Source organism: Ciona intestinalis, chromosome 9, assembly GCF_000224145.3.
Source record: "Ciona intestinalis chromosome 9, KH, whole genome shotgun sequence".
Classification (NCBI taxonomy): Eukaryota; Metazoa; Chordata; class Ascidiacea; order Phlebobranchia; family Cionidae; genus Ciona; species Ciona intestinalis.
Window position 1 is genome coordinate 1,094,026 of NC_020174.2, and position 11,673 is coordinate 1,105,698.

The 11,673-nt window shown below is 35.2% G+C and overlaps 3 protein-coding genes across 3 annotated transcripts in view; all 3 read right to left on the reverse strand.

Annotated features, from left to right (window-relative positions):
- Positions 1–18: 18 nt before the first annotated feature.
- LOC100180098 (phytanoyl-CoA dioxygenase, peroxisomal-like) lies at positions 19–4,484 on the reverse strand. The gene is made up of 7 exons (XM_002125808.5): positions 4,371–4,484; positions 3,851–4,045; positions 3,342–3,482; positions 2,860–2,941; positions 1,522–1,703; positions 1,049–1,198; positions 19–801 (listed from the first exon to the last, which is right to left on the reverse strand). Exons 1-7 carry the CDS (start codon positions 4,419–4,421, stop codon positions 613–615), a joined length of 990 nt encoding a protein of 329 aa, XP_002125844.1. The 5' UTR covers positions 4,422–4,484; the 3' UTR covers positions 19–612.
- LOC100182436 (GMP reductase 1) lies at positions 4,462–6,278 on the reverse strand. Its single transcript, XM_002125900.5, has one exon. It carries the CDS (start codon positions 5,945–5,947, stop codon positions 4,907–4,909), a length of 1,041 nt encoding a protein of 346 aa, XP_002125936.1. The 5' UTR covers positions 5,948–6,278; the 3' UTR covers positions 4,462–4,906.
- A 202-nt stretch (positions 6,279–6,480) lies between these two features.
- The window catches only part of LOC100177746 (cell death abnormality protein 1), a 6,977-nt gene continuing 1,784 nt past the window's right edge, over positions 6,481–11,673 (reverse strand). The window contains exons 4-11 of the mRNA XM_002126138.4: positions 11,407–11,514; positions 10,847–10,999; positions 9,064–9,225; positions 8,588–8,758; positions 8,011–8,166; positions 7,584–7,727; positions 7,160–7,306; positions 6,481–6,988 (exon numbers count right to left, since the gene is read on the reverse strand). Of these exons, the coding sequence (XP_002126174.1) occupies positions 6,906–6,988; positions 7,160–7,306; positions 7,584–7,727; positions 8,011–8,166; positions 8,588–8,758; positions 9,064–9,225; positions 10,847–10,999; positions 11,407–11,514 (1,124 nt within the window). The 3' untranslated portion in view covers positions 6,481–6,905. The remainder of the gene's footprint in view (positions 6,989–7,159; positions 7,307–7,583; positions 7,728–8,010; positions 8,167–8,587; positions 8,759–9,063; positions 9,226–10,846; positions 11,000–11,406; positions 11,515–11,673) is intronic.

Here is an 11,673-nt window from a genome sequence, read left to right on the forward strand (position 1 = left end):
ACACAAAATAAGACAATCTTACATTTCTTGGCAAAATTTATTAAAACTTTTATAAGTTATTCGCTACAAATTACAGAACGACATTACATACAGTAGTGTTGAAGAAAACAATTAAAACTATGAACAACAAGGCAACGAAAATTGCTCCTAAAACAGGAGTAGTACCGCATGTTACACTCTATACAACACAGTTAGAAAATTAAGCTTTATTTTGCAATTAGTGCTACATTTATACTGACAAGTGTTAAATTGCATACATAGCTTTAATTAGAACAAATATATAAACTACAGAAGAAATTAAGACACCTTTGAACACAAAATCACAGAGTTACGATTTCAATGGCATTTAAAGAAATTATTTAACAGAAAACTTAACATGGGACTCTTGATTCGGAATTAAAGATCTATTAGACTAGAAAACATAAGGACTTTTGAACTTTAGGAATTTCAGTGAGCCTCAAAACATAAACTATGAATCAGTTTTAGTTATTTAGACAACATTAGAAACAGTTGTAAATGGGATGGTATTTTTCTTTCTTTAGGTTATTTTAAAAGCAAGATTACAAAAGGCTGGCTTGGTATAGGTTTAAGCAAAATGCAGCATTAATCTTTTTATAAATTAACTCTCTCTCCGTGTACAAGTCTACCCTTCATGTACCAGATATCCTGGAATTCAAACTGAACATCGTCACCAAGCCTTCTCCTTGCAATCTCAATAACTTCCTTCTGAATGTTTTCTTGCACTGTACCTTTCACGTCAATGTACTCGCAATGGCTGCTTGCATAATGACATGAAATTGCCTGAAAGGAATGTACGTTGCGGTACAATAGTTACCGTCCATGCCTCTGCCCAAGCGGATACAAGTTTGAGGCTTAACGCTCCTACCATTGTTGGAAAGTGTATCCTTGGAAAATCCTTCCAAAACTAATCACCGCAAAGTTATATACCGATGATAACTCATAAGCGAGCACAAGGTGCAGGAAACAGAACATTTGTGTTCCCTCACAAAAAAATAAAAGCAATACCATCATCACATTCAACACGAACCTTGCGAAATCCATTAGTGGTGTTCATTCCTGATCCATGAATGAGTAGAGGATGGAAGAAGACAGTGTCCCCAGGTTCCATCACTAGGTGGACACGTGGAGAGTTCTCGTCAAAATCTCGGACCCCGTGATACATCTTGTTCACTCCACCCTTTATATTATTGTTTAGGATTATGTTTGGTGGTTTACACTATAAGACCTTATACAAACTGTTTAGTTATAACATGGGTGTCGTCTTATACACCAGACACACGTGATGGATTTATACACCTCATGTCCACTGTCAAGTTATAACATGGGTGTCTTTTTATACACTAGACACACATGGTGTATTCATACACCTCATGCTCACTGTCAAGTTATAACATGGCATGGGCGACTTCTTATACATCAAACATACATGGTGTGTTCATACATGATACACCTCCTGCTCATTGTCAAGAAAAAACAGACCAACACACCATACACACATACCTCCCACTCAGGATATTGATGTTGTAACAACTTCCCCTTATGTGTTCCCGGCAACACAACAAGACAACCATTACGACGATCTACATGCTCCATGGCCGTCCATGATGCAACAATGCGATCAGCTGGGCGGAACGGAAAATAATGGAGATCCTGATGCAGGGGGTGACGTGAAGACTTTGAACCTAAATGTGACAATTAAGGTTAAACTTTCCAATTAAATTAATTAATTATATATATTATGACAGCTGAAATTGAATTGTTTGTTTTGCACAGCAGTCATATTATTATTACAAGTTCAGATTTTTAAAAAGGTTTTAAATCAATGTTCATGGGATGTAGAGGTGGCCCCTTTAAAAACATTCTTCCAAAAAAACTTCAACTTGTAAATGCACAAATTATTTAAAGTAGTAAAAAGGTTGGTTTCATCCAATGACTTAGTATTCATATGCTAACCTATGCAGATACTACTAGCTGACATTTACGACGGTTCTTGTGGAATTTTACCAAAAGGGCACAGCGTGACTATAAGACAAGCCCTAGGCATCACGCTATCCATCTATTTGCGTTTAATATGCTATAACCTTGAAGTTAAATGTGACCTTTACACTTAACACACATTGTTGCACGATGTCTGGTGCGGCAAATCAAGTTTGCTAGTTTGACAAAATTTAAGAAATATACATCATGATTTTAAAGGATAGTTATTTATAAATACTATAGCCTACTAATTGTGGCATTTTTTTAGTGGTTTGAGAATGTCTAACATTTTAACCCAAAAACCTGCTTTGTTAAGCTTTTTTTTGTTGTTAGAGAAAAATATATACATAATATATAAAAATTGACTGTTATACTGTTTCAAAACACATTAACAAATTGTCACTTCAAAAACGCAAGTTCGATATGTTACAGTTTATAAAGTGCATCACATCAGTAATGTTTACTTATCATTCATCATCATAGCATTACAACATGATTTGTTGTTTAACAGCAAACAAGGACTATGAACGGATGAAACATGTAATGTTCAAGTCACGTCAACAGGTCAAGGAGTTCAATTATCAAGATTAAAGTTAAATCTTTTTGATTAAATAGGGGTTTTTTAGTATAAAGCGATTTTTGAATTAAGCTGGGATTACATTGAAATATTAAACATATATTTAAACATGTTATATATACATGAGGTGGAATGTTTTGGTGATAATTGTTATTTGTTGCAAAGTTTTACTCTCTTATTTCAAATTTGGCGTGGCACCGCAGACTACACAACTCATAAAAGTGAGCGCGTATAAAAGTGATACAGTCTGGTAATGACTGTTTCAAATCATCACATATTCAAACCTGGATCTGGTGGTTTATTAATAAGCATTGTATGCATTGCCATTATGTCTTTGCCAATAAATTGTTCAGCATACTTCAATATCTGAGGAAAAACATTAATTTTTTATAAACAATGAAAAAGCAGAAACATGGTAGGCTAATTATTTATCAGAAAATAATTTTTAGGTTTGACAGCAGCAGTATTTTATAGAATAGTAGTGTGGGTAATATGGAACATTTTTAGGTTTTAAATTCCTTATGTGTTCTTTGTTTGGTACCAAATGAGAAGAGTAAGTAAAATGAAACGGGGTGCCGTCTTCCCTTACCCTACTATATATATAATTCATTACTGCTTAAAATTTACAAGATACTGCAACCATTGTTATAACAGTGTGTAAAATATTACATTTCCCCAGCTTGCTACTGACTAAGTTAAAGTTTAGATAATGAAACATAATATGAAATATATATATATACACATAATAAATAGAAAGCGAACATACCCCTTCATGCGAACAATACTCGAACAACACGGGGTCACTATGGAAGTCTTGTATCTTTGTAATAGCACTGTCCCCTTGCATGTATTCAGACTTGGCAATCGCCACATCTTTCATTACGATCAAACCAGCTGGCTTTGGTATCTATGCATAAATGTTTATTTATTTATTTAAATGTTATTTAAATATTATATGTTTATACATCATTTTTTAATAACATCTAATACTACTGAATTAGCATGGAACAAAAATCAGACAATAATCTAAATATCTGAAAGAACAATATTTTGCATTTTCAACAAGAAACCACTAGCAAAACCATACCAGACCACAGATTATAACATCCGTTGTTTATCAATATATATATTACAGATAATACAGTGATTGGTATAGATACAGCAATATGGCTGTGAACCCCTTTTTGTCAAACTTTAAAAACTTGTTAAAATACTGGAGGTGAAAATTTGTGAAGAAAAGGTGTAAAATGAATGGCATAGTAATCCCTTTCTTACCTCTCCGTTGCAAATTTGTTTGAACCTTTCTCTATAAATATCCAAGTCTTTCTGGTCAACCAAACCTTTCACAACGAAAAATCCGTTTTCCTCAAAAAACTCTCGTTCTTTCATTGACAACACATGACAACTATCGACTGTGTATTTCAATCCATTAGGTGGGGTTGAGTGGAGTGAGGTGACAGGTTTGGATTTCTATAAAATGAATGTAGTTTTCAAAAAAGTGATTCTATGTTTGCCATCTAGATTTATTTATATATAATTCTATATGCCTTGGCCAATTAGCATGCCATACCATTGGACTAGGGGTGTAGAACAGAGTTAGTCCATAACACGAAGTTTGTATACCTTTTTACCATACTTAAGTGCAGGTGATCACTAAAGATACTTCAACTAGATTTACTATTGTGTTGCTGAAATTATGGTAATAAATCAGTTATAATAAAAAATACAAGACCAATCAAAAGTTAGCAAGCCAGCCTTATTATTTAAGGACCCATGTCCACATAGCAATACTTACCAGGTGGCCATCTATTACTCTGATCCTTGCAGTTTGCTTGGCAGAAGCCATTATCACTACAAGTTGTGACCCTGATTAAATAAATCTATCCCTGCAAAACAATAGAACTTCATGCTTAAGACCCCTAGTACATTATACAGTGATCTTTAATTAAATTTATTTGGAAATTCAGATTAAAAGCACTGAGAAATTAATTTAACTGAAACAATATCAAAATTTCTTGCAAAATTACAGTTGTAATGTGATTTATTCACTTTAATTGTACATTGCTATCAAGCGCTTAGTTACAGCGATGTGACAAATAACAATGTCTTTAATGTTTTATACTCGCAGTACACGATCGGGTAATTATTAAACTTGGCACCATTGTTTGAGAAAGTTACACATATTGCAATAAATAACTAGCAGCAGCGACAATGTACAAATTGTGTCATGTTTTCATTGTGTCGTGTATTAAAAATATTTTGTGTATTTAAACTGAATCAACCACAAGAACTTAGTGAATTCACACTAGTTGTATTTAAACAAAGTTTTAATTAATTCCCGTACATCTGGTTCCATTGCTGGGTAACTCGAATAAATGTTGTACGCCGGCTAAGTTCTTTTAATTTTGAAGCCCCTACATATGTACATGTAGACCTCACACCACCAAGTATATCAAGCATGGTAGCAGACACATCACCCCTGTATGGAACCTCCACTGTTTTACCCTCAGAAGCTCGATAGTTGGCCACACCTCCCACATGCTTCTCCATGGCAGTTGACGAACTCATGCCGTAGAATAATTTCACTTTCTTACCATCCTTAAGAATAGTCTCGCCACCAGATTGATCATGACCAGCAAACAGACCGCCAATCATAACAAAATCAGCCCCTGCACCAAATGCTTTAGCCACATCCCCTGGACAAGTACACCCCCCATCTGATATAATATGCCCTCCTAACCCATGGGCAGCATCTGCGCATTCAATCACGGCACTTATCTGAGGATATCCCACCCCAGTCTTCTTACGTGTGGTACAAACGGATCCAGGTCCGATTCCCACCTTTATAATATCAGCTCCAGCAAGAAGAAGTTCCTCCACCATTTCCCCAGTGACTACATTGCCAGCCATGATGGTATGTTTCGGATACTGTTGCCGAACTCTCTTCACATATTCAACAAAATGCTCCGAGTAACCGTTAGCAACATCCACACAAATATACTTAATGCCTTCAACCCTTTCCAATATATTACACATGGATTCAAAATCCTTCTCTCCCGTTCCAGAGCTGACTGCGACATTAGACAAGCACTCTGGGTGTGTTTCGGAGAAATGTATCCATTCCTCTAGTGAATAATGCTTTTGAATGGTTACAAATGCGTCGTGTTTTTTAAACGCAACAGCCATTTCAAAGGTTCCAGTTGTATCCATATTAGCAGCCATTATAGGAACCCCAACATAGACTTGCCCGGAGTTTCTAAACTTGATGTGACGAGAAACATCAACTTGGCTTCTACTTCTTAAAGTACTTCTCTTTGGACGAAGTAAAACGTCTTTAAAGTCAAGTTTAATGTCGTTGTCTATCCTTGGCATGATGGTTTTAATTTAACCAAACAGATTAAAGCTGATACCAATTAACCTAATATTCTGCTGCAAAGTTAATAAGATGGATTGAAAACATAGCAGTAAAAACCGTTAAATCTTTTACACACTACTCTGTGTTCTAGTTTTATACATTGAAAACTAGCGAATATATTAGCAAAATTTAAAAAAAAATCACTCCTTTTTCAACATAAAGGTGCAAAAACCTGTTCACACCATAAACACACATGTTGTCACGTTTAAAAACAAAGTAACACGTGCCCAATAATACCATCTTTGGCGCTCGCTAGCGCCCACGTACGGTTTCAAAATAAAACATTTCATTACAAATTTGGTCATAAGAAAATTTTGGTGCATTACTGTATAGTAATCTAGCTACCATGGTATTTAGGTTCTAATCTGTAAATATAGAAGTAAGTTGGAAACCGTTTGGATATAAGTGGACTTAACTAGAATCCGTATTATACCGACTGTAGTGAAATTGACTTTCAAAAACTGACTGGTTCTCTTAAATTAAACACGACTTAATAAAAAGGTATTTTATTTGATGATTGAAATTAAACACGGTTATGACTGTGGTTGCTGGTGTAAATAATTAAAAGAATGTAATGTTTTAGTAACTGCCGTGTGGCAGACATTTTGCATATTTTTGGTAATTCAAATTCGTCTTTCTTTAACATGGTCAAGAGTCATGTGGGGTTACAATGGAATAACGCACTCTTATAGTAATATGCGATATAGGTTTATGTTATACTGCATACCAAAGGAATACAATTTATTCCATTGCTGTTTCAGTGGCTTGCGTTTACCGCGAGCCTTTTTGGTGGGGTCTGGTTAAAGTACAGCTCTAATTTCATCCAATAAAAGCAACCAACTACGAATAATTAGAATTAAAACTATAACCCTTTCTACATATAAAATAAGTAGCAACACGAAGATCTTAAAACTACTAGGATACAAGCATCATTGCTGATATCAAAGCAACAAGACTTGTAAACGAAACATGGTGTAATGAAGTCGCCGAATCCTTGACTGTAAAAACAAATGAATAGGTAACGGATAAAAAACTGTGGTCTAAGATGAATATCATGTTTTACCAACAATCGACCAGTAGCCTTTTAAAATGTATGTTTACCAGGCCGCGTTTGCAGGCACAGTTGATACAAATCGAATTCAAATAAGAGCACTATAATAAAACACTACCTGATCCAAGGTTGCAGTTGTTAGTGGTGCAAGTTTTGTTACAATTGATCAAAGTGACATCTCCATAATTGACATCAACACAGTCGTTTCCAATGTTGTTATAACTACAACCTCTTACTATAGTACGTCGGTAACCGAAGGTGTTGCCTGTGCGAATTGAACTTAATAAGTAAGTAAGACAATCATTATGGCAGTGAACATGAGGTGTATGGATACACCGTGTGTGTCTGGTGCATAAGAAGACACCCATGTTACAAGTCAACATAGTAAGCATCAGGTGTTAATTACAACAACATGTATGTCTGGTGTATGATAAATTGATAATACACCCAGTATGCTATAACAGTATAACTCGACGATGAGCATGAGGTGTATGAAAATACTGTGTTTAATTGGAACTTTATATTACTACAACCGAACCAACTTGTGTCTGAATATTTATTCCGATTCTTGTCTTGGATCGTACAAAACTCATGGTAGGGTTGCTGACAGCTAGATGGCGGTGCTGGGCTTTGAAAGCATCGGGTGGAGAGGGTTGAATTGCATTGCGAACAAAGAGGTCTTGCAGCTTAAATATAAACAATAATCATATTATATGTTTATAAATAAAAACACGCAAAGAGAAATTGCTTTATATAAACTGTTTAATGTCCATATAAAGAGCAAGAATCAAACTCACTGTTGTGTAAGCAACAGTAACTCGTAAGCGGGAATTAGGTGTGTGAAAGAGACCACACATGTTATAAAAGTCGTTTCGCCACCACGAAAGAACAAATAAGTAATATTTGTTTATTTAATAATTAGCAAGCGACAATAACGTTTAGCAAATACATAAATTTAAAAATACTTACGCCATCCGACGTTACAGCCGTCGGATAGGCACGTTTGCTGACACGTGACTTTTTTCAAATTTGGTTGGTCATTTACAGCTGTTGTTGTGCACTGAGCTGTGACGGGTTGGGTTGCGCAGCCACGCGTGACAGAAATAATGGAAACATAGGGATCAACTGTAACAAACAAGTTTATACAATTTTATTCATTTTTTAAGTTTGATTCTAAATAATATATGATAAGGTGGGGTAGGATGGGATTTATTTTCATGCTATTTTCTCGTTCCATTTGGTAGAAAACAAAGAGCATTCAAAGAATTATAAAACTGCATTCTCACCACTTCTATAGACTGTTGTTAGTTGTTTAAAACACGATCAGTATATTTTAATATTATATGTGCTAAATGTGTCCCGTCTTTCCCACCTTATACTATCTTTTAAAAGTAAGAAATAAATTACCAAAACAGAAACAAATATAATTGTTTGGGGTGGCTAAAATATTAGCCTTTACATGATAGCCTATGTCAGTAAAAAGCAAAATATGTCAAAAAATAGATTAAACAAACTGCGGTACTTTTCCTAAGATGTTACCACATACCTTGATATCTGACGTCATTATTCTCCGATAAATAATAAACAACTGTTGCGTCACAATAAGTAGCCGATGATGGACAATATGAACGAGTTGTTTCCGTTTTGCAGTTGGCGTTATCGACAGAGTTACATATAACACATTGTAGGGGTTGCTTTACAGTCGTGAGCCCAGTAGCTAAAGTACAAATATGTTAAAAGTGGTTTGACTGTACGTAAGGTTATAGTTTTAATGGCAAAAATAATGAAACTACAAATCAATTTTATTTATTTCTTTAAGTACAATAAGAAATTAAAACAGCAAAGAAGAAGGAATTTAGCATAAATGTCTTAATTTTTTAAACGTTCCGGTTTAAAACTAAAACTATCTTCGGTGATTTGGGACGTTAAAAAATGTGTAAAAAAAACGCTAACCGGGGGCATATGTGGGGTGTTGTAAAATGAATATACAAACATGAACAGTAACTTTGTAAAACAACTTACGTGTCCAAGTATTGCAGTTGTTCGTATCACAAGTTGAAATGCATGTATATTCGATGTCGTTTACATTTAGATTATCGGAGCGGGATGAGAAGGCGCACTGGTTCGTAGCAATGTAGGTAGTTTCACATCCCTTCACAATAACACGTCTAACTTCATTGCCATCTGAAAAGACGAAAAATGGTGTGAAAATTTAATTACATTTATTTGTACCGATAAACAGTTTTTAAAAACATCAAGATAGTTTGGGTAACAGGTTAACTTATGTCTATATTCTTCGTATCTTATAGAGTGCTTGACGTATAGGACCTCACTTACACAGAATAAACACACAATAAAGTTATCGGTTAAATAAAAACGTTTCTGTGCAGCTATACAGTTACGTTAGTCGTATATAGTGTATATTACGATCACTATATGGGTATAAGGGAGGCATGCTGGGAACTTTGGATTTTGGTCAAACCTGGCCTATTACACCAAGAGAGATGGAATAGTTTAACATTTAAAGTTCCTTCGTCTGAAAAACTTCTGTTATCAAGCATAACAGAATACCCACAATATCGCAGCACAATATAAAATTTAATAAAGTGACAGCTGTAACGTTTCTCAAACTTTTTAAGATTGCGTATATTTGATCGCCGGTCATTTATTACTTTCACTGATTAAAATGCCATGCTAACCAAACATAACATATTAGTTCAAGTTGGTAAACCCTTGAACTTATTATAATTGAATTTGTTACAAAACTCTGTCTTTATCAGTAGCATGGAAGAATGAATTGAATCGACCGACTAATAACATTTTACGATCGACACCGGATGTAATAACAGTTAAAGCAGGTGCTATATAGGTAAAATAAATATAATCAAACTATATAATGAATTATATAGGAATATCAGGGATACGCGGCTGAATTTTTAATTCTACGTGGGCGATGTCCTGCAACGTAAAAAGCTATGGAATGGGACCAGAGATTTAGGCCAGTGGTGTTTACCATTTGATTCAACATTGTATGCGCACAAACTATTCTATCCGGGGGAGAGATCACATGCTATAGCAATAGCGTCTGCTGGAATTTCGGCCAGCATGACCCAAAGGCCTTTTATCTACGAAGGTTAATAATATAGTCTATATAGGTTGACAAGGAAAGATTCCTTTAACATGACGCACGTCGAGAATTTCCCATTACGTTTACTCTCTTCTGTTTACTTGCGGTGTGTATTAAAGGAAAACCAATAAAGCCATAAAACGTCGTTTGCCATTCCAACATAAAAGAAAAACGTCTTAACGCGGTCGTTGCTTGGAAACAAAAATGCTAAGAGACTATACTATGACGTAACAGCAGCTGTTAATGAAATTCCAGCGTAATCGTAAAAAAGGGAAGTAAGATAGAAATAATACGCTCCGTGTTACAGGTTACAATGGAATTTGTGTAACGTCCAGAACAGGTAAACAATCTTTATCGGTTATAATATACTCGATAAAAGTCCCTTATTACGATTTAAGATTCGATTATATACTGGTATCATTGTGGGCGTTTTTGTCCCTAAGCAAGATAGCCTACCTATAACTACAATTGCTGTTACTCGCTATTCTTTTACACGGGTTGTCTAAATTGTCAACCATACGTTAAAAAATACAAAAAGAAACAGGCCAATCCCAAAGTTACATAAGTGATAACTCGTAAGCGCGGATGAGGTGTGTGAAACAGGGCCCCATCAGTGTTATAACGACTGTCGTTGTCTTGACACGCAACGATAAGAAAGTTACATTCATTCATTCTTACTTGGGTCGTATGTTGTAGTTTCTGTGGTTGAGCAAAACTTGTGAGAAGGGTTCGGACAGTTTGTCCCGGTTGTCTTGGTTTCGCATGACGCACCAGTGACGTCACCGTCACATTGAATACACGTCATAAACGATTCAGGATCGGGTGCCACACCTGGTGGGTAAGATGTTTTGTACATTGATCATGTATAAAGTTGTTATGTACCACGTATGAATTAATCGTATGTTGTATAGAATTATGTGCATAGTAGGGTGGGGAAAGATGGAACACCTTTAGCGCATAATATTACAATCAATATCTAAATATACTCACTGTGCTTTAAACGATTAACAACGGTTTACGGGAGTCGTAGGGGGATGCGGTTTTATAATTCTTTAATGTTTTTTTTTTTATTGTTTGCTACCAAAACAATTAAGCGACTACTATTCATGAAATGCTCTAGTATAGAAGGAATTTTTTTATTTACACTGGGATCCACAGACAAATCGGGTTGATGTCAATATTGGCATGTTACACGTTATAGATTGTGGATTTAAACACATTAAGTTATCTTTACTAACCTGTTGTGCAGTTGGATCCAGTAAATGCAGTGTTGCAAGCGCATTCACCACTGATGTAATCGCATTGACCATTTGGGCCACAATCAATGTCACATAACTTTAGATTTGCTGTAGATATAAATGTGTTTCTAATGAAACTGACATATTTAAAACAAATATATATAGTAGGGTGGGGGAAGATGGGACGCCTTTTCATTCCATTTTCTCGTCTCATTTGATAGTAAACAAAAAACATGCAAAGAATTATTAAACCGTATGGTCATAGCT

Bases quoted from the DNA above. Each gene is read 5' to 3' on its own strand.
- LOC100180098 (XM_002125808.5), bottom strand. From the start codon at position 4,421: ATGGCTTCTGCCAAGCAAACTGCAAGGATCAGAGTAATAGATGGCCAC. The intron at 2,942-3,341 runs GTATGTTCGCTT...GTTTTTCCTCAG, and splicing joins AGTATTGTTCGCATGAAGGG to ATATTGAAGTATGCTGAACA. The intron at 802-1,048 runs GTTCGTGTTGAA...CATTCCTTTCAG, and splicing joins CCACTAATGGATTTCGCAAG to GCAATTTCATGTCATTATGC.
- LOC100182436 (XM_002125900.5), bottom strand. From the start codon at position 5,947: ATGCCAAGGATAGACAACGACATTAAACTTGACTTTAAAGACGTTTTA.